Genomic DNA, 27,390 nt, shown 5'->3' with positions numbered 1-27,390 from the left:
TCTGAATGCAGATCTGTTGATGAGAAAATCATTTACAGCAAAAGGTCACCTCACCAGTCTGTTGCTGTACCTTCACTGTTTAATCACAGCATGGAGGCATGGAGGAGACATAGCTGTGTTGCATACCTACAGCAACAAAAAGTCAGGTCATCATGTTGGATGCACTGTATGACAGGTCTGTTCTAATGTCAGGAATGGATGAACAGAAAATCAAATCCTTCGGAAGGTAAAATGTATGTTTGTCTGTAAGTGCAGCTTATGCATATCAATTATATATTTTGGTGTTTGTCTGGAGCTCAACAATCTAAGCCCAAACTACTAGTAGCAAGGAAAAAAAAAGGATCACTTCATATGATTTAGGGTTGAGGTTCAGTTTTGGTGGGTTTGTGGCAAATCCAGGGAAAGGTTTCAAGGTTTTCAGTACCTACTACGTATGCAGAAATTTGCCAGAACAAATTTTAAAGGTCCCCTATTGTCCTGCCTGCAAATTCAACTGTGGTTAGCATGGTTAGTATGACCAATATTAGTGGCTTTGTAAGGTACCAGTCCCCTCACTATAAAAGTGTCAGTTCCCAGCGGCCATTAGTCATTGTATGTTGGAGTAGTTTAGGGAGAACTGACAGTCTGTGTAAGGAGATTTAGTTGCTCTACAATTCACAGTTCAGAGTTCCAAAAGTACTTTTTGAAAATGTATATTATATAGGGCACGCTTGTTGGAGCCCAACCTCTGTAGCTGTAGGATAAAGGTGCCAGATGGATGTCAGGGATGGAAGGATGGAAGCAGTAACACCGAGGCAGCTCTTCTTAGAGTGGAAGCAAGGCTCTAATGCAGTAACAAGAAAAAGAGAAGAAGGCGCCTAAGATAAACGGTTAAAAAGACTCATCGTGTGGTAATTGGATCCAGGTGGGACATCCAGCTGTCCAGCAGCAAGCTATGCCCATAGGATCAGGAAATAGAGTCCAGGATGTGCCTGTGCATCAAAAATGAAGCTTGGAGAGCAGAGTCAGATGTAGCAGGTGAAAGGGGCGGTAATGCATTTCGGAGCATGCTCAATAGGCTCCTTCTTCAGACCCGGGTTGCCTTTGTCAGGCGAGGAAGGTTTGTAAGAACTTTAGGCATTAATACTTGGACACCGCTTGGCAGAAATGCATTACAAACATCGGCTGCCTGCCAACTGTCTGATCTGTGACACCCCACACATTGGAGCACAACATTGGCAATTGCTACAACAGAAGCAATGTACCATCAGTGGAGTTGATTTACTAAGACTGGAAAGTGCAAAATCTGGTGCAAATATGCATAATAGCCAATCAGCTATAATTTGTTCAATCAACTATTGATAAAAATAAACTGGAAGCTGAATGGTTCCTATGCAGACTATGCAACTCCCCAGTTTTACTAAGTCAACCACAATGAGTACCTCTCTGATTAACACCTCATGATACAGGATGTGCAGCATTTTGTTACATTGTGGGGAGGCAACCAAATGTTGAGCCATAACATGGCAGGGACTGGTAAGCATTTCAAAAAACCTGGTAGCTGACTACCCTGCATTAGTGGTGAGAAATCACCCAAAATTTTAATTCGGTGAATTCAAGAAAATGTTTACCAAACTTGAACTTCCAGCTGAATAGGGGACAAAACGTTTGCCCTCTGGAGGGCTGCTAGGCAAGCTATTGGCAGCCTCATGCAATGGGAGCGAGGTACAGCTGTGAGTGACCTTAGCCAATGCAAAATAAAAAATAGTACATTAGTTAAGTGGCCTTGCTATATAAAGGGTAAGAGGATGATATAGAAAGTAAGGCAGTCCAAGCTCTCTGTGCTTGTCACTCACAACTCTGTTGAAAACCCTCTCTGACCTGAAACCTGCAGCAGCAAAGGTCAACAGCACTGTCTCTGCCTTTAAGTCTGTCTGCCATTTTGGGGAGCATTTCCGGGCTCTGTGTTCTCTGATTCAATATTAATGTGCCATTATCTAAACTTCTTTTAAATAGTAAGTTAACATCTGAAATAATTTATAAATTTGTTAGCAGGGCATGCGTTTCACAGTTACATTTTGTTTATGCATTCTTCAGATAAAAACATGATTCATCTAATTCTGTTCATCTCTCTACTTTTTGTTTTATAAAACATCATAGATATTACACTGACCTTAATCATGCTCCTCGTTGACCTTTATGACTTCTTCCTCCTTTTTTACAAATCCATAGTGGTTCCACATTAGTGATTTTAATGTGCCCTCTGTTAATATTAACATTTGTAACTATAAGCTGCTCTCTCTTTCCATTGGATATCAGTCACTGCAATCCCCTCAGGGCTCTTGCTTACATGAAGGAACATGTAAAACACACATTAAAATGCCCAAGTAAAGCAAAACAATTACAAATGTGTTTGCATGGCTGCCTCTCTAAAACAGACCAACAGAACTAGCGATACATTTAGTTGTTTTTCAAAGTAGCAAATTCTTAATATGTGACTGCTAGAGAATGAATAGGTTAACAATGGGCATATGTTTTTTATTGTTTACAACAAACTGGTAAGGACGATGACTTCTAAAAGTCTAAACCAAGACTAACCCACCCTACTGCCACCTTATTGGAATGCCATCACCTGAGCCCTCCCATACACCATAAAAAAGTGACTTAGAAGTTAAGTAGCTGTTCACTAATAGTCCAAAATCAGGACATTGAGGATCTGCTCACCATCTTTATCCAAAATGAAGTAGTAAGAGGAGGATCTTCTGGAAGGGCTTCAAGAAAAGACAGAGCCAAAGACTATAGGTGAGAAGAAATGAACAGTTTATTATGTACACATACTATATCAATTGTGAGTTCTATTTAACTCTGTTCTATTTTGTCAGTCAATGACCTGCTCATATAATTAAGAAACCCATGCAACGTATATGAGTATCAGATACGTAAAGGGCCTTTAAATGTTTTTTTCATCTCGTATTAAAAAGTGGGGGTCTAATGGCAATGTTGACTTTGCCATGTTGTACTGGCCCCCAGTGCCAGCCTTTTGTGTCAGTAAGAGTTAATTCACAACAGCCTGCGCTCAATAATGAATGCACACTGGTGTGCATTGTGTAGAGGTGATGAAGGGCATCTATAGGCATCACAATTCACAACACATTGGGGCTGATTTACTAAAACTTGAAAGTGTAAAATCTGGTGCAGCTCAATACAGAAACCAATCAGCTTCCAGGTTTTTTGTTAAAGCTTAATTGGATAAGCTGAAGTTAGTGGCTGATTGGCTACAATGAAAAGCTGTACAAAATTTTGCACTCTCTAGTTTTAGTAAATCAAACCCATTGTGAATTTGGTACTGTTATCAAACTGACCCACAGTTTCTGCACTGAACATGAGTCTATTAACTAGCAATGTATTTTACAGCGTATTTAAACAAACAAACAAACAAGAAAAGAAAAAATTTTATATATTGCAGCTTACCAGTTTTTAGATGTGATGGCCCCCAGTGCCAGCCTTTTATGTCAGTAGGAGTTAATTCACAACAGCCTGCACTCAATAATGAATGAACACTGGTGTGCGTTGTGTAGGGGTGGTGAAGGGCAACTGTAGGCATCACAACACATTGGGGTTGATTTACTAAAACTTGAAAGTGCAAAATCTGGTGCAGCTCAATACAGAAACCAATCAGCTTCCAGGTTTTTTGTTAAAGCTTAACTGGATAAGCTGAAGTTAGAGGATGATTGGCTACCATGAGCAGCTGTACCAGCTTTGCACTCTCTAGTTTTAGTAAGTCAATCCCATTGTGACTTTGGTACTGTTATCAAACTGACCCACAGTTTCTGCACTGAACACTAATCCATTAACTAGCAATGCATTTTAAAGCGTATTTAAGAAAAAAAAAGTAGTATATTGCAGCTTACCAGTTTTTAGATGTGATGGCACCATTTTTTCAAGCTTTTTTACCTTTATTTTCACCTGATGATCCTTCAAATCACACACTTCTTGTCCCTCCAAGCCTACACTCATTTCTTAATTGTATCTATAGATGTGCTATGGTTGTCACACAGGCAGGACTATAGACATTAAACCATCTGTCCCACACTGTAGCCCACAGTCAATATAGAAGGGTGCATGGGCAATGGTGGCACTGTAAAAGTCTTTCATTTGGACTTCAAACATGACTGTCTTCGTTCTCCATTACATGGTGGATTGATGGGAATTGTAGTTTACACATGAAAGTAAAGGATACTTGCATTTTCTTTTCAGCTCACAGGAAGTGAGAGGAACACTGTATTTCTGGCAAGATCAACAGGTATTTTTGTACTTGCCGATCATAGCCTGAAAAATTAAAACTAATGTAGTCCTCACATCTAAGTACTGGTAAACAGCAGTATATTAATATTATTATTATTATTTAAGTTTGATACACTTTAAATGTCACCTCAGTGGACAGAAAAAGAAAACTAACTTCTATGAATAATTGTTTTAGGTTACTGCGTGTCACCGTCCTTTGTATTATATTAAATGCAACCCATGATATTTTGCTGTATTTACAATAACTGGTAGACAACCACTGGCATATTTTATTTTTTGGGATCCCCGCAGCAAGATATCCTTTTGGGATCCCCTGCAGCAACATCTCCTTCCTGACTTTGCCTCTACCAGCATTGGAGTTTTAATGCTCCTGCCTTACTGGGTGCCCCTACCTCTCTTTTTATAGTATAAATTAAACTAAAAATTCAAGAGGAATAGTTCATAATGAGGGCCACGACAAGTGTGCAGACCTGGGAAAATAACTGCAGAGATTTTAAAGCTATGAGAAGATATGGAAAAAATGTTTGGATACCAAATACTCATTGCTTCCCAAATTGGGGAGCATGTGACCTTTCTCTATGATGTAGAGTTCGGGTCTCAGTGGCTTTTGGCCAGGCATGACCACCATTATGTGACACTGGGTGGGGGGATGACATCAGCAAACTTGTGTAAGCATCGAAACTATCTAACATGGGGCTCACACAGGGAAATCTGCAACAGCATTAGGAGCAACGAGTAAACATTGTGAAATTGGGGTAAGCTTTAAAGACGCTCTGTCACTTTGCCCAGAAAGTTATAATGTTCTTCTAAAGGTAAATCTTTTTTTATCTTAATGCATCTGCTGTGCCCTTCTCCCCCCCCCCCCCCAAAAAAAAAATACTTACTTGAGTTTTGTATAACTCCAGTGCTGTGCCAGCCTGCCTGTTTTCTCTCCTCTTTCCCCACTCTCACAAGCTTGGCTGAGAGCAGAGGAAGTCATTGGTTCTTTCTGCTGTCAGTCAGATCCTATAAGCAGACAGCAGGGTTTCAGACAAGCCATGCTGTGTGTTTGTCAATAGATGCACACAGTCCAGATCAGGAGCGAGCCCACACACCTGCCCCCATAGCAAGTGCTTGCAATGGAGGCAGATGCAGAAGAGGAGGTGCCAACATTGCCTGTGGGGTGGGGAGGGTGCAGAAGAGGAGGTATATACCATTGCACAGAGAAAGTGCTTATAACATGTTTATTGTTTTCATTTCAAAAATTGCCTTTAAGCGCTCGTAAACTGTTGGTGCTACAGTTGCAAGAAAAAGTATGTGAACCCCTTGGGATTACATGGAGTTTTGCATGAATTGGGCATAAAATGTGCTCTGAACGTCATCTAAGTCACAGCAATAGAAGAACACAGTCTGCTGAACATAATACTACACAATCATTAGATGTTGCCATGGTTTAATTGCACATTTGAAAAATTGCCTTCAAAACCGCTTTAACTCTACAACATTCAGAGAACACTGAAATATTGGTTACTGTTGCAGTTTTCATTTAGGTGTTCCTAGTTGTTTTAATATAAAGGGGGTGTAACAAAAGTAATACAAAAGTGGATATTACTTTTTTATTAACATAACTTAACATAGTTTGTTCAAATTTCATATACAGTATTGGTATGGTAACTCTTATATAGTAACTTTTCTTTTTCATTGTAGGTAAATAATGGATTCCAAGCAGAATCAACGTGCCCTCGCTGAGTTCCACACACTGATGATTTGTCTCAGTGGTTGCAGCTGATGGTCTCCCACTGCGTGGTTTGTCTTCAGTGATGGTCTCCCCTTCTTTACACTTCTTTATCCATCTGTACATATTGATCTTGTCATTGGTGTCCTCTCCATATACATTCTGTATACATCTGTGGGTGTCAGACATCCTGCACCCATCCATCAATAACTAAATGACGTCATGTTGCTTCTACTTGGAATCCAATATTTACCGGCGATGAAAAAGAAGTGCTATTAAAGAGAAAGCATTGCTCTACTAAAGTGTCAAATTTGAACAACATATGTAAGTTAATGGAGAAAAGTTATGATCACTTTAGCATTATTTTCGGTACAGCTCATACCGAGAAATCAACTTTTCATTTACAGGTAAAGTTGATCCAGGGAATATCTGATTGCCTCTCGGGGGATCAGGAAGGACCTTTTCTCCCTGCAGGAGCAAATTGGATCATGCTTTTTTGGGTTTATTGGCCTTCCTCTGGATCAACTGTGGGTATAGGATTATAACTTTTTTTTTTTTTTAATGGTTGAACTGGATGGACTTTTGTCTTTTTTTAGCCAGACTATGTAACTATGCAACTGCATTATTATATAACAGATCTAAGAAAAAAACACACACTGATGATATCTTTTAAACATATGTTTTCTCACTCAGGTTGGATGTGGCGCAGTAACATGAGAGGACATATTGCATTGTCTGTGGTCACTGGATTCTATTTGGTAACATTTAACACAGAATAATATTCACACTGGGAACCTTATTCGTGTGTAACTGGCAAATACAAAACCATAATACTATTACACTATTGCAGCTTTTGGAACACATACATTACAAAGCACACAAATGTTAAGTTATGCCAGCAGTGAACCTTATATAACAATGAAAAAACCTCTACTGAAGGAAATCTGTAGCCTGCCACATCTTACCTCTGCTATTTGCTTGGCCGCCATACAGATCCAATGGCTTCAGTACATTTTGAGTTTGATCTTGTACAGATGAGGACTTCTGATCATCAGATAATCTCTGATGTCACTTGCTGCACTAGCAGATCAGTGAAGCAGAAAATATTAATACCACAGGCAGACTGCAACTAATGTTATCAAGGGGGGGGGGGTCAGCAATAGCAGCCCCCATATTTTTGGCAATAATAAGAGAAGAGAGATAAAGTATGATTTAAAAAGGAAACCTGCCATAAGGGTTCTGTCACTGGTGATCTCCTAGTTAAAATGCTAGTTGCCTTGCAGTTATTATTACCCCTCCTGCTTTTATACTTTCACAGCTGCTCTGGCTTCATTTGCTGCACGCTGGTTCTCACTGCATTGCACAAAGCTAAGTGAAAATGGTTTCTACTATGGTAGGGGCAAAACTAAGAATTTGACTTGCCATCTCCATACTAAGGGTTTTTCTAAATGTCTTGAAGTTACTTTGTCACAGGGGCGGACTGACCATTTGGAAACTCGGGCACTGCCCCAGGGCCTGGGGTCAGTAGGGGGCCCCATGAGACCCCTGGTACCTTTTTCATAGGCTTTTTTGAGTTTGGGCAAGGACACAGGGGCCCCATGATCCCCTATTGCCCGGGGGCCCCATGAGTTGTCAGTCCGCCCCTGCTTTGTCACGTGTGATACACAGAGCTGTACATCAAATAGAAACACTGTAGAAATTGATTTCAAATTCACAATGCCATTGCTGATTATTAATGCCAAGTACTAGCAACATTGCCACCTAATATTTAAACCAGATAACATAAAATCCTTCCTTGCAATAGTTTTTTTAATTTTAGAGTGGTGTGCCTCAAAATTGTGCAGAATTTCAAAGGGTGCCTTGACAGAAAAAAGGTTGAGAAACACTGCCTTACCCCTGGTTCACATCTGTGCAGGTGGTGCCGCTGCGGGACTAGCACAAATACCTGCAGCTGCACCCAGTGGTGTATTTAGGTTTCCTGCTGCCCTAGGCAACACAAAAATCATCTCCCTCTCCCCCCCACGGAGAGACCCTGACACCGACCAAAACCCCCCTCCCCCATGAAGAGTGCCTGGCATTGACCAACAACACCCCAGCCCCCCACCAAAGGAGAGAACCTTCCACTACCACCAGCCCCCCCATACACTGGAAACCCCCCCCACCCACCCCAGTGAAAGAAAAGACACTCACCTTCACAGCTCCAGACATCCCCGGGAACAAGAGTTAGGCTCTGCATACACCATCAAGCAGCCTGCAGCCTCTCTCAGATCCCACCTGGTCCCCATGCTGTGTGTGCCTCTTCTTCCATCCCTTCTTTAGGGGGGCAGCACTGCCCCCCTGAAAAATGCCACCCTAGGAAAATGCCTTGTTTGCCTTGTGGTAAATACGCCCCTGGCTGCACCACTCGCACAGAGGAATGTGGTACACTTTGTCGGGTGTCATTAATTCTAATGGCAAGCTGCCCACACTGGAAATCGCAACTGTACTGGGAACCTCGGTTTGCAATTACCAAAGTAGTGCAGGGACTTCTTCCCTGTGTGTCCCAGGGCACGAGAGTCCATTCAAATGAATGAGCTCTCGTGCCCGTGCAAATCGCGGCTCACGCGACCACACAGATGTGAACCAGGGCTAAGACAATTACAACACTTACACATAACAAAACTAAACAAAGCACACTAGTGTTGCCACGCATAAACAGTGTGCATTTTATTTTGTAATTTTGTCCTGTTTAGAAAGACATTAAAATTATTATTCTGGTACAAAGCATTGCAAAGTTATTTACAAATTAAATAAAGTGTTTGTTTTTTTTAAATTTTGCACTTTTTTTAATGTGATATGTGTAAATATAAGGTGGAAAAATATTAATGAACAAAACAAACAAAAACAAAAAAAGTTTAAAATATTATTAATAAAATAGAAACAAAAAGGAAAATCAGCAGGAAAATTCTAATTGAATAGAGAAGGAGAATAAGGATTTAACTAGGGCTGATTAGAGTAAACTAAGGGTTAATAAGGGGTTAAACAGAGGAACATTTAATATAAAAAAAAAACACTAATTTTACTTGTCAGGCTGCTTTAACTGACTTCATTTGCAGATGGAAGTTCATCCCTTTGATCTGTAGATGAATAAACGGAAAGATACAAAACGAAACAATATTTCTTTGTATCATTCTGTATTTGTGGCTGAGCAATATTGTTGATAAACATCGTCAGACTGTTTTTTGTTTTTTTTACAGCTCTAGTTGCTGGGACGTTCTCTGTGTTCTCGGCAATGCAGCTGTGATTAATCAGAGCTGAATTGCTGTGTACTGGGATGGGGGTCCAGGCAACAGGTTAGAATGACCTGTGTACAATTAATACATTTTTTAGGTGTGTACAGAACGCCCAAAGTCTGCAACTGGTTAAAGAGGAACAATGTTACTGCTGAAGTAGGAGTACTATACATACAGAGCTTTAGTAGGCATAGCAGAGCAAACAGAATTATGTATTCATGAACAGTATGTGGGATGGACAGTTTTTGATAATGTAGCCCTCTTTTGGGGGCTTATGAGAAATGGCCCTTCCCAAACAGGATAGTGTGCTAAACCTGTAGGTAAATAGCAGAGGGGATTCCCTTCCTGGGAAATTTACCAGTAATACAATCAAAGTAGTTGAAAGCAGAGGAATCACTGCCGCCAACATACAACATTAGCCACAAGCATTTAGATGCACACCAGTATGGAAATAAAACAAGCTTGATATAATAAAAGATTATTATTATTATTATTATTATTATTATTATTAATAATAATAATACATACATACATACAATATACAAACAGTTAATATCAACAAAGAGTTCAACGACAGTCCTGGTGGAATTGTGACCACATATGCATTTATATAGTAATTAATAAAGATACCTCCAGATGAATGTTGCAGCAAAGTGCAGTTGGAGGGGCCTCTGAGGATGATTACCATGCAGCATCTGCCTTGACAGCAGAAACCTGAAGACAAGATCAGGGGCGGACTGACAACTCATGGGGCCCCCGGGCAATAGGGGATCATGGGGCCCCTGTGTCCTTGCCCAAACTCAAAAAAGCCTATGAAAAAGGTACCAGGGGCATCTCATGGGGCCCCCTACTGACCCCGGGTCCTTTAGGCAGTGCCCGAATTTCCAAATGGTCAGTCCGCCCCTGGATAAGATCAACAGTGATGGCGAGATCCTCCAACTGTTGTCTAACCAGCCTGTAACATAGTTTCTTGCCAGCAGAAACTGTGGAACTCAGTTAGCATATCTACTCTGCCTCTTAGTCCCTAAGAGATTCTCATTTGCCATACAACTGGACCTCAAACTACAAAAGTGGCCATCAAATGCCTAACCAGGCTCTAGTCTATGCTGGTTATTTACCTTGAGCTAAAACTACCTATAAAATCCCTGGCCAGAATAGACAGGGTTAACTAAAATAAGAAGAGTTGTATATAAACTCTATTGCAGTAGACAACTTCAGCTACTAATGTACAGTAAGATGACCACTACACACGCACACCGTATCAAAGGGTTAGATGTCTGGTATAGTGCATGTGAGATAACATCAAGGGAACAGATATACATCTGTCACTAGTCTTTATATATTATGTATACTCAGAAGCTATGGTCAACAATAGTAAACTATTAACCCCCCTGGCGGTATTCCCGAGTGTAGCTCAGGGTTAACTTTCAGTACCAGAAGCGGTAACCCTGAGCTACACTCGGGATTACCCTGCAGCATTGCACTGGGATCCCTCCAGCACTTACCTTGTCCTGCGCTCCCGCGATGTCCCCCATGCAGCGTTCCCAGCCATGTCCTCTGGCCGATGCCGGCATCCATCTTTCGGGTTCCGTTCCCTGTGAGTGTCGGGACGGAACCGACGGGAATTTAAAAAATTTGACAATCACTAAATACATTAAATCTGATAGTATTACATTACTGTATCAAACCATTTCACATACATTTTGTCCCTAGAGCTTTGTGCTGTGCCCTGCCTGCATTTTTACTGCTCTTTTTGCCTGGAAACTGAAAAACGTCCATGGCATCCTAAAAGTGTCCCTTTAGGTCAAAAGCGATTTTAGACCAGCTAAAGAACGGCGATAGTAAATTAGAACCACTTGAAGAATTGAGTGATAATGATTTGTGGGGAAATTTGTCATCAGACACTGAAAACGATTTTGCGACTGAGCTCAGTGATGTGCGAACTTGGCGCTTTATTTCAAATTTCAGTGTTTTTGGTTTGATTACATTATTGAATTAAATTTATTGTTATATTATTATTGTTTATGATTTTTTATTATATTATAATTTATGATTTTGTGTTTCAAATTTTATCATACCCGGGATGTTTACTAGACTCTTGTTCGGACAGATTTCAGTGAGTTATTCCTAAGAATTACAGGCCTACTATAAAAAAAAACAATATATTTCCATTAAAAACAATGTACCACTTTGAGCACAGAAATACTGACATAATCAGACCATGGAGGTTAAACTTTGGAGCACATCCCTAATAATCCCTGCTTCTGGCCTGGATTCAGCAGCAGCTTTACCATGGACTGGACATGTAGTCTTACCCCTCTCTCTCTCTCTCCCTTTTGCTCTTTCTCCAGTTCCTTCCTCTGGTGTTTCTAACCCAGCTAGCAGGGACAGGAAGTACTTGTCTATAACCAACTAACTCTGTGGTAATTAACAAGCAGCTATTTACAAATACAGACAATAGAGGGCAGCAGATGTCTACAATAAATTGCATAATCTAACACACAAAGGTGAAGGTTTACATGAACACTGCATTGTAGTAATATAGTTATAGGCAGTAAAATATCATTTGTTGTGTATTGCTACTATACTTATTGTGAATTATTCAAAGACACAGTTATTACCAGGGACAATGCTGCCAAATATCCAGTTTTAATGTATGACCAATGCAAAACTATCTTTTTAAAGTGGACCTGTGACTTACCCACAACAACATATTACATCTGGACATAAGTGAACATATACGGTAACATGTTACACATACAGTATATATGCAGCATTTTGTTTGGCTGTAGAATTAATGCTTGACATGTAACTACTACTTATGGTTGTTTCTCAGATTTGTCAGGGATCATGCGATTCGGATTGTGAGAACTCAAAGCAGTGAGTAACCTACAGTTATTTATACCAAACAATCCTATCATGCCAGTGTTTAAATAAAAAATGAATTTTAATTGTCCCTAAATAATACAAATAACAGGTAACATATTAAAATTATCTGCTGTTACTATGTGGAGTAAAATAAAAGAAATAACTGATTTAAGATGAGCAGATTACATGTGTCACTTTATAACGTGTCACTGTAAGCTGAGAGCCAATTGTGTTTGTTTTTTCCATGTTTGTGAATTGGGGTGTCATTGAAAATTAATTCCAATGCAAATATGGGACATGCTGTTGCAATCCATTCCTAAATAACTTGCTTTATTACTTGCATGGTTAGTTGCACGCGCATATGTTTGCTTAAACTGTCCTTAGAGTGGTGGGCTCACTGACCAATAGTGAAGCACAGGTGGGGATGGGCCACAGCTTGACTTTCTTGGCAAGAGTCAACGTTTGCATAATAAAACTCTGTGTTTTTAGGGCTCTCGAGGGACCCTGGGCATGCATCTTAGGGAATGTGCTGACCTTGTAGTTACCTATTAGTAAGTCACATTAACTTTATTGTCACAGCGGGTTTACTTTAAAAAAATAACTTGTGATTTGCAGGCTGTATAACCAAAGACATGAAGTTGCAAAGACGACAGACCTTATGATAATATATTCTAATCCAGGTGTTATATGCATTTGTATACTCTCTTGTATTTGCATTACGTTCCTTTGTAGAGGAAGAAGATTCCATGTGCAGTAGGTGAAGTGATCTCTTTTAATTCTGTTCATCATGTGCCATGTCTTCTAAAGCAAATCTAAACTAATTGTTCTACTCTTGGCTGCAGCTGCTCCAAGACAGAATGGATAAATCAGTGGTACATATGGTAAGATCCTAAAATAACTTATCATGGTTTATGGAATAATGTTATTAAATCTGCATTTTGGTTAGTGACCTGTAAAGGGCATTTGTAAAATGTATTCTAATTTAAGAGTATAAAAGAATAAGGGGTTCTACCGGGGCGGACTGACCATTCAAGCACTCGGGCAATGCCCGAGGGCCTGGGATCAGTAGGGGGCCCCATGAAATGGCCCTGGTACCTTTCATTGGCTTTTTCATAGGCTTTTTTGGGTGTGGGCGAGGACACATGGGCCCCATGATCCCCTATTGCCCAGGGGCCCCATGAGTTGTCAGTCCACCCCTGGGTTCTACTTATAAACCATTCCAATCAAAATGTCAGAAGCATTTGTGCAAGCTGAACAAAATGTCACTGTATGTATTCAAATATTTTCATTCCTGTATCATCAGCCCCATCTAGTGGCCAATATGGAGTATAATGTCCTAAAATGCATCAATGAGAAAATATACCACATTCAGCCACTAGATAGAATTGATGAACACATACAGTGACATTTTGTTCAGCTTACAGGAATCTTTCTGACATTTGTGCAATGAATGGTTTAAAAATAGACCCCTAAGAGTATAAAAGTAAATGGTTCCATATAAAACCAAAAAGCAGTTAAAGTGCTTATTTAGGAGTTGATTTACTAATATGCTTAATTTTATTTATTGAATATAAAGATTGTATTGTACCATCTTTTGTACCCTGCGATGTACAATACAATAATGTGCTGGGAATAGTTCTACTGAGGGGGGAGAGCTGTAATGGGGGGGGGGGGGGAGCTGTACTGGGGGTTGCTGTAATGATGGGAAGATCTGTGCTGGGGGAGAGCCGTAATAAGGTGGACAGCTGTTCTTAGGTGACAGAGCTGTACTGGGGGCAGGGGTGGACTGACCATTTGGAAACTCGGGCACTGCCCGAGGGCCCAGGGTCAGTAGGGGGCCCCATGAGATGCCCCTGGTACCTTTTTCATATGCTTTTTTGAGTTTGGGCAAAGACACAGGGGTCCCATGATCCCCTATTGCCCGGAGGCCCCATGAGTTGTCGGTCCGCCCCTGACTGAGGGAGATGTACTGGGGGGGGGGTTGTACTGAGGGGAGAGCTGTGGTGGGGGAGAGATATACTGTGGGGGAAAAGCTGTACTGGGGAGAATGCACTGCATTTACGACTTGCATTTGGGGTATCATTGAGTTAACACTGACACCCACTGACACTGACACATGGGTTTCCTGCTTCTTGTTCTGGTGGGAACTGGCCTTTAATGTGAATCAACATTAAAATATTTTTCAAGTTTCAGTTGCTGTGTTATCACTGAGCAGATTTCTCTCAAATCCTGCCCCACAGAAAAAAGAAAGTAAAAAAAGGGAAGGAAAATCCCACTGTCACTGTAACAAGTGTTCTCAGTTGGATACTTCCTCTTACTCAGTGGTGTAGATAAGGGGGGATGGGGGTGTTCAAACCTTCCCCCCCCCCCCAGATTATTCTCAGCAGCTAGCGCTGACAGGCACAAGGGGACCTGAAACAGGAGTGAGCATGCACCCTACCACTTCAGAGAAAGAGAGGCTGTTTCTCTCTGGCTCCACTCACATGACCCACAGCTGAGGGAGAACTTCCCTTACTCTGAACTGCCCTTGCTCAGGTAAGTGTGCCTTATGGAAGAGAGATGTACTGGGGGGGGGGGAGGTTGAGGAATGGGTGAAGCTGTATTGAGGGGCAGAGCTGTCCTGAGGGGGGAGAGTTGTACTGAGTGGGTGGACCTGTACTTGGAGTGGGAACTGTACTGGGGGGATCTGTGCTGGGAATAGTTCTACTGAGGGGGGAGAGCTGTAATGGGGGGGGGGGGCTGTACTGGGGGTAGCTGTAATGATGGGGAAATCTGTGCTGGGGAGAACTGTAATAAGGTGGACAGCTGGTCTTAGGTGACAGAGCTGTACTGGGGGAGATGTACTGAAGGGGGGTGTACTGAGGGGAGAGCTGTGATGCGGGAGAGGTATACTGTGGGGAGAAAGCTGTACTGGGGGGTGTATTGGGGGGATCTCTGCACTGAGGGGACAGAGCTGTACTGGGGGGAGTTGTACTGAGGAGGTAGAGCTGTACTGGGAGGGGGGAGAGCAGTGGTGGGGGGAACTGTAATGATGGGGGAGAACTGTGTTGGGCGAGAATTGCAATGAGGGAACAAGATTTTGCTGGTGGAGTTGTACTGAAGCGGGGAGTTGTCATGGGGGAGAGCTATACTGAGGGAGGAAAGCTGTACTGGGGGGAGAGCTGTACTGAGGGAGGAAAGCTGTACTGGGGGGGAGAGCTGTACTGAGGAGACAGTACTGTACTGAGAGAGAAGAGCTGTACTGTGGCGGAGGAGGGGGGGGGGAGAAGCTGTACTGAGGGGGCAGGGGGGAGATGGGGGAATAGATGGAGCTGTGCTGAGGAGGCAAGAGGGATTTGGGGGAATAGATGGAACTGTACAGAAGTAGGAAGCGTTACTGAGGGAGAAGAGCTTTATGCGGTGGGGGGGGAGCTGTGCTGAGGAGGAAGGGGATGTGGGGGGAATAGATGGAGCTGTACTGAGGTAGGGAGCTGTACGGAGAAGGTAGAGCTGTATTGAGGGGGAGCTATATGGGGGAGGAGAGCTGTACTAAGGGAGGTAGCTAGGCTGGGGGGAGCTGTACTGAGAGGGAGAGCTGTATTGTGGGGGCAAACAATACTGCGGGGGGAGACCTGTATTGGGGAGATATATTTGGGGGGAAGCTGTGCTGTACCGGGGGCTTTGTACTGTGGGAGAAGAGCTGTACTGGGAGGGGGAGAGGAGCTGCACTGAGGAGGCAGGGGAAGGTGGGGGAATAGAAGGAGCTGTACTGAGGTAAGGAGCACTACTAAGGTAAAAAGCTGTACTGAGGGGGTAGAGCTGTACTGAAGGAGAGCTCTACTGAGGGAGGAGAGCTGCAATAGTCGAGGAGAGCTGTACTAAGGGAGGGAGCCATGCTGGGGGGTACCTGTACTGAGAGGGGGAAGCTGTACTGAGGGAAGAGAGTTTTGCTGTGGGAGGAAATCTGTAGTGGAGGGGGCAGGGATTTTGGCTTAAAGAGGGAGGCAAATTTTTGTTGTACTCTGTCTGCTGACGTGTGTTTTATACTTTTCTGAACCTTGTACTATGTATCTTATGCACTCCTGACCCCTCTGTAAGATGTGCACTCCTGACCCCTGCACTCTCAGTGTTACTTACTCCTGACCACTGCACTTTGTGTTACTCATGACCCCTGTACTGGGTACATTATGCATTCTTGACCCCTTCTCTCTGCGTTTTATACACTCATGACCCCTGTACTGGGTACATTATGCATTCTTAACCCCTGCTCTCTACGTTTTATACACTCATGACCCCTTGGTCTCTGTGTCTTATACACGCCTGACCCCTTCACTCTGTGTGTTACCCACTCCTGACCCCGGTTCTCTTTGTGTTATGCACTCCTGACCTCTGAAGTTTGTCTTAAGAACTTCTGACCCCTGCACTTGGTGTCATATACACTCACTTTTTAAGCCCTTCCCTCTCCAAAAGCACAATTTTCTGTGGCGTGCTGGGCATACCACATAGTTTTGTTTCCTCTGGGTCCCTAAGGCTGCAAACCTCCCTGAAAAAGAAAATGATTTACACCCCTGCTCTCACTTGCTGCTGCAATAAATCCTGCCATATATTTAATTAGCTCTCCCTTTTTACCTAGTGACAAAAAGGGGTGAATCTTCCTAATGGGGTCACAGAAAGCAATAAATCCAAGTCTGTGATATTTCTTTAGTCTATTCAAAGCTTGTGTTAGCTGAAGTTCCACTTTAAGTGCTGGGGACTTTCTCACTAACTCTCCTTTTTCTTGTACCCCAGGCTTGTTGTCACTGCTGGAGTTCTGCTTCTCATGTTTGGAATCACCTGTGCCTGCCTTCGGTGCTGGTATCTTAGACAGCAGCGCAGCCCTGAGAGGGGTGAAGAGCAACCCTATGAAGTCACAGTCATAGCCATTGACCACGACAGCACCATCCAGAGCACCATGACCTGTGAGTCAAGTAGTGTATTATCTGCTCCTTGCTCTACTATGAGGCAGTGCCATTATGTATGCAGCAGCAGGTAGAGGGATGACATGGCATTAGTGATTCATAAGCAGACATTGCACTGTAATCTGCAGGCATGACTGTGAATATATATAATCATATTATGTGGATAAATAAATTAAATATCATTAAACAGATTCTGATAATTGCATACATAATACCTAGTGTGTGTAAATAATTACTGGACATCAGGACAGTAATTAATGTATAGCTTGGGAGTGATGCTCAGGAATACAAATAACCTTGGTCTGGTTCCTACTGGTAATCAAAAGGTGGGTTCATACATACAAAACATTGTCTTCTTAAAGGATAAGTTCACCTTTAAAAAAAAATGCACATCTTTTTTGAAGATTAAAAAAGTGCATTTATTATTTTTTTTTATTACGGGCTTGTGAAGCATTGCACCTGCGATCAGCAGATTGTGGGTGCAATGCAAGGCTCCTACAGACTGTCAGTGTAAGCTGTCTGCTCATACCTCATATGGGCAGGCAGTTACACATTGACAGGAAGCATCAATGAACTACCTAGAGTGATCACCAGCTCTCTGATAGGCCACTTAAAACTACAAGCAGTCAGCTGCAAAGGCTGACGGTAGTTGCAGTTCTCCCATTCAGAGAACTCTGTGACAGTGACATATGACATATGACGTCCTCCTGGGATAATAGTGTTTTAAAGTGGTAAAAGTATATTCATAGTACTTATCAGTCCCTTCAGTGGAATGTTCAACATCTGACACTTTCAGGTGTGTCAGATAAATGCGTCTCCTTGCTGTGTACTGAGCAGAACATATACCTGGAATTCATAAGGTGTCATGCATACGGGCATTAAAAAATGACGCTTTTCCCACAGAGCAATAGTGGTGACATCATCACGCATGCCAGCGGTTTGGAGCCGAGCTGCGTTACTGCACATGTTTCTATCTGGTGCTTATGAGTATCTGTCTTTTATTACTAAATTTGCCATTTTAAATATTATAGTATGAGCTTCTCCTCTCTTTTTACCTTGTGCATATGTTTGTTGGCATATTAATTGGTTTTGGTAAACCGGAAGGACATGTGTTAATAAAGTCATGTCTGATTACCAATCCAGTCCTGTAGAAATAACAAAGTGCAGGTTGACTTCCATTCTACTGAGGTCTGAAGTTTTGGTAAGAGGCTTTTTTATATGAGGCGATGGAAACACAGCACAATGCATGGAGACATGCCAGAGTTGTTTTCGGGATTGTTTGCACCCACACAGTTTATTGATTAATTAATGAACTCACGTGGACTTTTTATTGATTTTTTTCTGCAACAGGATTTTACATGATCACAGATACTGGTGATTTTATATATACAGTGAAGGAAATAAGCATTTGATCCCCTGCTGATTTTGAATGTTTGCCCACTCACAAAGAAATTATCAGTCTAAAAATGGAATGGTAGGTGTATTGTAACACTGAGAGACAGAATAGCAACAAAAAATTCAAAAGAAATGCATGTCTAACAAATTATGCACTGATTTGCATGTTCATGAGGGAAATAAGTATTTGATTCCCTTCACAAAACATGACTTAGTACTTTTTAGACTGATCATTTCTTTGTGAGTGGGCAAACATTCAAAATCAGCAGGGGATCAAATACTTATTTCCTTCACTGTATTTCTGTATATTGATTTATGCTGTTATTGATTTAAAGTCACATACATTTAGGGATTAGAAATTAATATTCTGGACAGCAAAATGCATTTACGAGCAACGTCATAAGTGTACAAGCATGTACATATACGCATAAACACGCATACATACAAAACATTAGAGGCATTTTTTCTGCCAGAACTTGCCAGAAGCATATTTGAAGCATAAATTCATACATCTGTGTAAATGAGGCCCAAAGAGTGGTGCAGATACTCTTTAGAAGTGTCTGTGCCACCATATGGTAAATGTTAGAATTCAGGTACAAGTCAGAAACATGAACAGTAAATTAATTTGTCTCAAGTCCTGCTTCATGTGAAGGTCTCAAGGATGCTGTGTGGCTGAGCTTAATTGGTTACTAGGACCAGGGGCGGACTGACAACTCATGGGGCCCCCGGGCAATAGGGGATCATGGGGCCCCTGTGTCTTTGCCCAAACTCAAAAAAGCCAATGAAAAAGGTAACATGGGCATCTCATGGGGCCCCCAACTGGCCCCGCGCCCTTGGGCAGAGCCCGAATTTCCCAATGGTCAGTCCGCCCCTGGCTAGGACGCCAGCAGCCTCTGGGCTTTCATCATTCTAGCAGTTGATGATGTTGTGTGGCCGAGTCTGTATTAGTTCCTACTCTGTATAAGTTCCAAGTTGTGATTATGTACTTAAACAGGGCTAAGACTCTTCTTGTCCCTATGTAACAGTTCTGGTGACCTGAGCTACCAATCACCAAGCTCCAGAACTGTCATGTGGGAGTGAATCACATGCCTCTATCCCCGGAAGTACTTGGTATTTCTCTTTGCTTCTGATGGCCAATTGGAGTGGCGTGGGACTGAAGGGAAAAGGAGCATGTGCAGTTTAGAAGGGTGGTCTAATGGTCTTTGCCAGCCTTTGTAAATGTTACAGCAACCTTCTATCTATACAATGAAATAATACATCCTTGGCATGCTTTCAAATGTACATGCTCCTCCCTGCTGACCACTGGGTGCTGCATATTTCAGAAATGCAATCTGTCGATTCATTTTTCAGGTTTTTTTGAGCATGCATATCTGAAAGGATGCCAGGGAACAAAATGATTGATGGAGAAATACAATAGCTGTGGGAGGTGGGCAATGAGAATACGGCTAAGGAGGAGATAGAAATGATGACGATTGAAGTTGGTCATACAGGAAATGAAGGTGGGATCAAGAAAGCTGCTACAACTTCACATAGTTATATTATGGAGATGTAAGATTGTGGGAAATTGAGCGTAATCAGCTTCAACACAGGAGAGGAACAGTTGTTACAAGTGTAGGAATAAAAGTTAAAGGCTGGAAGTCAGCTTTAAAGGGGAACTAAACCCAACAATTTCACTTTTAAAAAAAAAAACAGTTGCATTCCTGGCATGCTGAGAATGCTAATTGTCACATTTGCTTGTGCTGTCAACTAAACTGTCAAACCATCAAATGCCTGGAGTCATAACTGAGCACATGTGCAGATTCATGGCAACTGTAGTTCAAACAGAGGCTAAGATGGCAACTTCCTTGGCTGAAAAGGATACAAGGGTTTTGTTTTGCTTTAAGGCAAGGTGCTCAGCTTTAAGCATGCTTGTCATCTTGTGTTGCCAACAGGGGCGGACTGACAACTCATGGGGCCCCCGGGGAATAGGGGATCATGGGGCCCCTGTATCCTTGCCCAAACTCAAAAAGCCTATGAAAAAGGTACCAGGGGCATCTCATGGGCAGTGCCCGAGTTTCCAAATGGTCAGTCTGCCCCTGGTTGCCAACAACTGAACCTGAATGCTAATCTCAAACTAGGCAATACCCTTCCCGCTTGGTTTTAGAGTCTTAGATCACTAAGATTCAATGTCAGCAGGGAAAGGTTAAAGGTGGGGCAATATACAATATTATATGACCGTTCATAAATAATTGGCTAACCTCCTCAATGACTCCTTCTAATAATCTATATGCTTATGCAGGTTTTGGCAGAGATCTTCATACAAAATGCACAATTAAAACTACCATAAAATTCCATCGATAGTACATTGATAATGTGCCAAAGCGTCCTCTCTTAAACTCTATCTCTTTTTGCTTACAGCTTTGCAGTCAGTATTTGGCCCGGCTGCTCGCAGGATATTTGCCGTGTCACACTCCCATGGTCCTCCACCTCAGCTGACGACTGTGGGACCTGAAACCCCACCATGTTATGAAGAGGCCTTGAGGATGAGTCGCTTCACAGTCGCACGCAGTACTCAAAAGCCTTGCAATCTAGCTCCTGTTCCTGAAGAAAGAAATGAGATACCCATGCCATAAAGGGCACTTTAATGAAGTTGTAACTTTTTTTCTAGAAAAGGTTTAAAAAAAAACGTCAGAAAGCATGCCTGTACTAGCAATCTATCAACTCAGTACCAGGAAGTATCTTTGGGCCTATGGGAACGCTCCTGGGTTGATCAGCTTCAAATCCTGTTTTAATTAAAAAAACCTTTGCCCACAATTTTTTAATGTTTTGAAATTGTTAGCAATGCTAAAATATGATTATCATTTTTTGTTCAATGTAGAAATGTCAAGCTGGACCTGCAGAAGGAATTCACAGTCGCTTAGTGTAAATAGTTGTGTTAAAAGGTCTCTGTATAAAACATTCACTGTGCAGCTGTCTTAAAGCCTAAGGCAAAGCAAAAAAAAACTTCAATCACTACAAGGGAGATTACCTTTAGTGGGATGTGTCCCTTGTGCTACAATGTCCTGGTTTAGCAGAAATCCTCCTCCTCTGATTGCCCTCCACCCCCTAATCTTCCAGTGCAGCGGGGTTTATTAAAACTCAAAAGGAGCTGTGATAGGCAGTCATCAAGCCTACCCAACTATGCTCGCCCTTTCTGTTCAACTGCTCCATTCATTGTAGGTTCCTACAATAGAAAGGTATTTGTAATCACTTCCGTGATGACCAATGTCTTCTACCACCTGCAGCCTCTATGAGATTTTTCAGTATTTGTTACATCTGGGTGTGTTGGATGCCTTGTCCCCCACCATTTCTTGTGGCTCCATCCAATGATCCACTACAGGACTCAGCAGTCAGGTACAGGGTCGGACTGACCATTTGGAAACTCTGGCACTGCCCGAGAGCCCGGGGTCAGTAGGGGGCCCCATGAGATGCCCCTGGTACCTTTTTCATAGGCTTTTTTGAGTTTGGGCAAGGACACAGGGGCCCCATGATCCCCTATTGCCCGGGGGCCCCATGAGTTGTCAGTCCGCCCCTGGTCAGGTAAACATCAGGAGGGGGAACCATGGGGGTGGCAAGGGGGCAAAGGCATCTAACATTCTCAGAAGTATTGAATGCTGTGTCACAGAGGTTGCAGCATTGGAACAGAGGAAGTTATGGGAGAGGCAAGTATAGAAGTTCTTGTATTGCAAGGACATTCCTTCTCAACTTTTTTCGGTTGCCAGGGGTGCTTTAAAAAATACATTTTTCATTTAACTGCTTCCCACCCGCCATATTGGAAAATGACGGGCCAGAGCTCTCTTGTTCTGGAAGGATGTCATTTGATATCCTCCTACATTAGCTTTTTTTTCCCAGCAGGTGCAAATTGGATTGTGTAACTATTAGCTGCGCATGCGCGCTGTCAGGGATCTAAGTATGACCAGGGGTGTGTGGACTGACACAGGGAAGTAGTCAGGCTGGAGAGGTAGAGTGGTCAGGCAGGCCGGGTCAGGAACAATCGGGCAGACAAGGTACAAAAGGAGCAGGCAGGAGAAAGGTCAGGAATAGCCGAGGTCAGTGCATGCAGAGTTCAATCAGTGTCAGAGTCAAGCAGAAGAAACAGGCAGGCAGGCAGATGACAGGACCAGGTACAGGGGCTTATGGGAAACAACACCAAGGCGCTGATTGCAGGCCTGGTCCTGCTTAAATACACCTCCTGCAATCAGCCTCAGGTGATGGCTTGAATGCAGGAGTGAGATCCTGGCTGCTGAAAGCACCCGCTGGCAAGCACCGGTACTGCAGCCCACATGGCAGATGAGCCCCAGCACCACCAGCGGTGAGTCCATTCCTGACACGCGCCCTCGGGGCTAAGATGGTGAGTCGGTAGTGAGCTGTGTCCCTAGGACCCAGTGAATCATTGATTTTGGTAAAGAGCCAATGACATAGGCTCTTTACCATGTGATCAGCTGTGTCCAATCACAGCTGATCACATGTAAACAGGATATGCCGGTTATCGGCAGTCCTCTCCTCATGCTGACAACGCGTGAGGAGAGCTGCCTCGTTCCTCTGCTGTCATCATGAATCACTTTTGATAATTTTTCCTGACACTAAGAGAAAAATGGTGACAGATTGACAGCCTCAGCTCTGTTCCTGTGAGCTGTGTGAAGGAAGTATGTCTCTGCCCTCCAATCAGCTCTCAGAGCTTTCCTCACTGCGCTCTGCAGAGTGTAACTTCAGCTCTTGGCCCTCTTTTTTCTCAACTCTCACACAAGCTTCTACATTCAGCACTTTGAACAGATGTAGGGAAGAGAAGACTGCAGATAAACAGGTACAACTTATGTAGGAGGATTTGTTTCATCTCTGTTTATCACCTGCGGATAGTCCCTTCACAGGGTATATGTAAGGGTTTACAACCACTTTAACAATTGCATCTCTGTTTCCACCATGTAATCTCAACATCTGACTGATTGAAATATGATTGTTTTCAAAGTATCTCACTGCTGCCAATTCATGCAAAACAATCAATAATATTTTGCCCTAGCTGATCTACTTAGTTTCATCAATCTAGACGAAATTGGAAGAATATTTTGGCTTTTCGTAGATTGTGGATTTGATTGTTTTGTTTGATTAACACATCAACTGGATAAAAGAAAAATCAAAGTGTGTGACCTTGACACTAAAATTATCTGTGTAACATTCCCAGCTACCAGCAGATGGTGCACTATAGACATTCAACTCATTTCTGCTTCGTTTAAATTCTCATCCCCGTAGAGATAAATGTGAATCCCCCTAAATAAAGCAATGCACATTACCATGGGAATTCTGAGTGAAGTACAAATGTGATCACATACCAGAGATATCATTTCATTATCGCCTAGTGCTCCCTCTGGTGCTTTCCAGTTACCGCTGGCTGTCTCTGGGTCACATAAGGAAGATTAATTGTAAATATTTGAAATTATGAAGTAACTGTTATATTCAGTAAGTGAATGGTTCAAAGGGAAACAGTGCAAAATGTACTAGGTAATGAAATAATAAGCTCATATTGGGCTGATTTACTAAATGAACATAAGAAAATGGGAATCTGCTTGTCACATGATTGGATAATCTGGATGTTCAAACACTTTTTATATGAAGGTTCTAGCCCCTAAATCAACCTCAATATGTCTACTGAAGGGTACATGGAGTACGCAGGAACAGACATCTGTAATCTAGGCCATGGCCTAGGGTAGCAGGGATGTGTATAGAAAGGTGAGGGCAGTGTGTGGGGGTCAGGGAACAGATGCATGGCTTCCTGCATGTATGTGGTGTGGAGAGGTGGGGGCATGCAGGAAGCAGAGGGTGAAGCTGGGTGCCGTGACACCCCCAGTTTACTGTTACAGCAAAGTTCATTTGCAGGAGCCCCTAAGGATGATCAGGATCCAGCGTTCATCTTGGTGTCAGAGACCTCAAGACGATCTGCAGTGCTGCATTGCTCCAGCCATTGTCCAACCAGCCTGTAACGCAGCTTTTTTCCAGAAGAAATTGTGGTGTGACACTGGAACTCAGAGTCAGCCTATCTACTCTGCACTTAGTCCCTAGTAGCACCTAATCTAATTCACTACCAGAAGTGGTCATCAGATGCCTAGTCTGGCTCTAGCATATGCTGGTTATTGAGCCCTGAGCTAACACTAACTATAGAATCCCAGACCAGAAGGGATAGGGTTAAACAAAAAATGTAATGTATGGCGTGTGAGCTGGTGTACATCGTGTATGAGCACAACCCACCTCAACCAGGGGCGGACTGACCATTTGGGAACTCGGGCACTGCCTAAGGTGCCGGGGTCAGTAGGGGGCCCCATGAGATGCCCCTGGTACCTTTCATAGGCTTTTTTGGGTGTGGTTTGAGTGTGAGTGAGGACACAGGGGCCCCATGATCTCTTATTGCCCAGGGCCCCATGAGTTGTCAGTCCGCCCCTGACTTCAACGCAGAGTCATGGTGAGAACAGGGAAAACAATAGATTTCTCTGTGTTCTGGCATTGGGATTGTATTGATCTATGCAGCTCAACTAATGTGGTGTGAACAATCCTCAAGCATGCTAGCACCTGGGGGGGGGGGGTAAATTAGGAAAGAGTGGCACATGCATAAAGCCTGCACCACTCTTCTAAATGCACTTACTCTTGTTACTTAGGAGTGACAATACTCAGTTTTCTATGCACTAGCGATAGCATAGAGAGAAGGAAAGCTTGCTCCAGCTTCCTCTGTCCAACCCCACCACCCCCACTTTCTCAACTGAGAGTGAGGTGAAAAGACTGCTAAGCTTGTATTTTCAGGGTTGGCAACCAGGCATATAGGCAAGGAAAGGAACTTTCCCTGCATACATATAGGCTCTGTCTGTGTACTGTGTTCACTGCATGGGCAATAGGAAGAAGAGTTAGCCGCACACCTGAGGATTGATGAATATAGTGAATATTTATTGATCCATAGGACACATGAAACACCAGGACATGTATACAGGACTTGTTAACGCGTTTCACAGGGTTTCATGCTTAATCATAACCACCATAATTAAGCACGAGACCTCCGGTGTGCGGCTAACCTTTCTTCCTATTGCACTACATGGTGGCGAGCCAGAGTCTGCACCTGTCTTGGATTGATCCGGATTGTTTGAGTGAACGGTAATACCTTTGTTCCTTGGATTTCACTGTATGGGCAGAGAGAAGCATGTGAGTTGTCTCTGAAATTACTGGCAGGTCAAATCCTGTGTGCCTGGTCCAATCTGCAGATCCCACACCAGTTTCTATTTCACTTAGATAGATAAACTGCTATAGATAATCCTGAAACAAGTCCCTACTACAAAGGGACCCTGTCGCTACACAGACACGAACATAAAGGCGGTAGCAGCCTGTAAAAGATTACTCTTAAGCCGGGCCATAGACCAAATCTCTGCCGCTTCAGCAGGAACTATGTATGGGCAGGCTGAAAATACCCAAGATGATTGATCTTCAACCAACCTGCTGGATTTTACATGTGATTATTGCAAGCAGCTGTTATAGCTGTTACCAACTGAGTTCTCCTGGCAGGAACAGCTTCCCCCGCTCCCCGCCAGGAGAACACAATGACTCTGTGGAAAAGATTCATCTGTGAACTTGTGGTTGCAGGAAAGAAATTTACTCCATCAATGGCCTGCCTTATTGACCTGCCTGGTGGATACCACCTGCAACCTTTGCTCCCCTGCTGTGCACTGTGGCTCCACCTGCTGAGTGCTAGTGATGTTGGGGCCGGTGGGTGGAACCACATATGCAGTGTTAGGGTCACTTAAGTCCTATCATGAGCGGATGCTGAATAGAGGTTCCTCAATAAGGGCATCCAAAAAAACATTCCTTGTTATACAGCAGCCAAGTGCTGACCAGCACCAGGCTGCCCCCCCCCCCAAAAAAAAATGGAATTTTAGTGATTATAAAGGATTTTTAAAAAATAATAAACATGTCATTCTTACCTGCCTCTATGCAATGGTTTTGAACAGAGCAGTCCTGATTCTTCTCTCCTCTGGCCCCCACCGACACTCCTGGCTCTCCCCCCAGAGTGCCCCCATAACAAGCTGTTTGCTAAGGAGGAACTTGTGCAGGCTTGATCCTGAGCCACGCTCTCCTCACTGGCTGTGAATGACATTGACTGCTGCCTCAAACTCCAGTGAGGAGAGAGAGAGACGCTGCTCTGGGGTACAGCACTGGATTGAGATGGGGGGGGGGGGCAGGTAAGCATGGTGGGGGGGGGGGGGTGCTGCACACAGAGGGTTTTCTACCTGGAAGTGTTACTAAACCCAGGACCCTGCATTCACTATATCTGGTCTCCCACAGTACACTGAACATGGAAATGCAATTATTTTAGTAAATATAAACTGCTAAATACCTTTTCTCATCAGCAGTATATAGCAGTCTTGTGACTTCTATCAGTTTCCAGCACAGCACTGATTAGCATGTAGGAGGAGTTTTCATTTTTCTCTCACTGTCCTATGAGACTGCAAACCCTCTTTATGGACAGTGCTGATTGGTCCTGTGCTGATCACATGCACTCTCCCAAGAAAAAAAAATAACACTCTACCAATACACACCAAACTGAACATGTAAAGCTTGCCCCCAAGGCTCTGTTCTATCAGAAGATGAGTTGGGGACAGTTGAAGAAGGGGGGGATCAGAGAAGACAGGATTAAACATCCCATTTGACACAATGCAGAGAGTTAACCCCTTAGGTTCCACAATGAGCATAACAGGCATGCTTTACTGCATATACAGACTGATTTTACTGTTGTGGGTTTAGTAACACTTTCATGCATTAGGGTAAAAAAAACTTTCTACCTTTAAGACCACTTTAGACCACTTTCTAAAGGACCTCCAACTGTGCATGCGCGGTTCAGTTAATTTTTTCTAAGTGCTTTCAGCAACTGATG

At 43.0% G+C, this 27,390-nt stretch overlaps 1 protein-coding gene across 1 annotated transcript; it reads left to right on the top strand.

Moving 5' to 3' along the window:
* Positions 1 to 2,644: 2,644 nt before the first annotated feature.
* On the top strand, positions 2,645 to 21,263 carry TMEM52B (transmembrane protein 52B). The gene is made up of 6 exons (XM_089683103.1): positions 2,645 to 2,781; positions 6,692 to 6,756; positions 12,107 to 12,150; positions 12,981 to 13,019; positions 16,906 to 17,075; positions 20,868 to 21,263. Exons 2-6 carry the CDS (start codon positions 6,697 to 6,699, stop codon positions 21,080 to 21,082), a joined length of 528 nt encoding a protein of 175 aa, XP_089539229.1. The 5' UTR covers positions 2,645 to 2,781; positions 6,692 to 6,696; the 3' UTR covers positions 21,083 to 21,263.
* The last annotated feature ends 6,127 nt before the right edge of the window (positions 21,264 to 27,390 follow it).

This window comes from Staurois parvus, unplaced genomic scaffold (assembly GCF_062004578.1).
Source record: "Staurois parvus isolate SC_StPar_1 unplaced genomic scaffold, SC_StPar_1.0 ptg000303l, whole genome shotgun sequence".
Taxonomy (NCBI): domain Eukaryota; kingdom Metazoa; phylum Chordata; class Amphibia; order Anura; family Ranidae; genus Staurois; species Staurois parvus.
This window is presented reverse-complemented; position numbering and strand designations above follow the sequence as displayed.

Excerpts from the sequence above, each read along its gene's own strand:
- TMEM52B (XM_089683103.1), top strand. The coding sequence starts at position 6,697 with ATGTGGCGCAGTAACATGAGAGGACATATTGCATTGTCTGTGGTCACT. Across the intron at positions 6,757-12,106 it reads TGGTCACTGGATTCTATTTG|ATTTGTCAGGGATCATGCGA; the intron begins GTAACATTTAAC and ends GTTGTTTCTCAG. Across the intron at positions 17,076-20,867 it reads CATCCAGAGCACCATGACCT|CTTTGCAGTCAGTATTTGGC; the intron begins GTGAGTCAAGTA and ends TTTTGCTTACAG.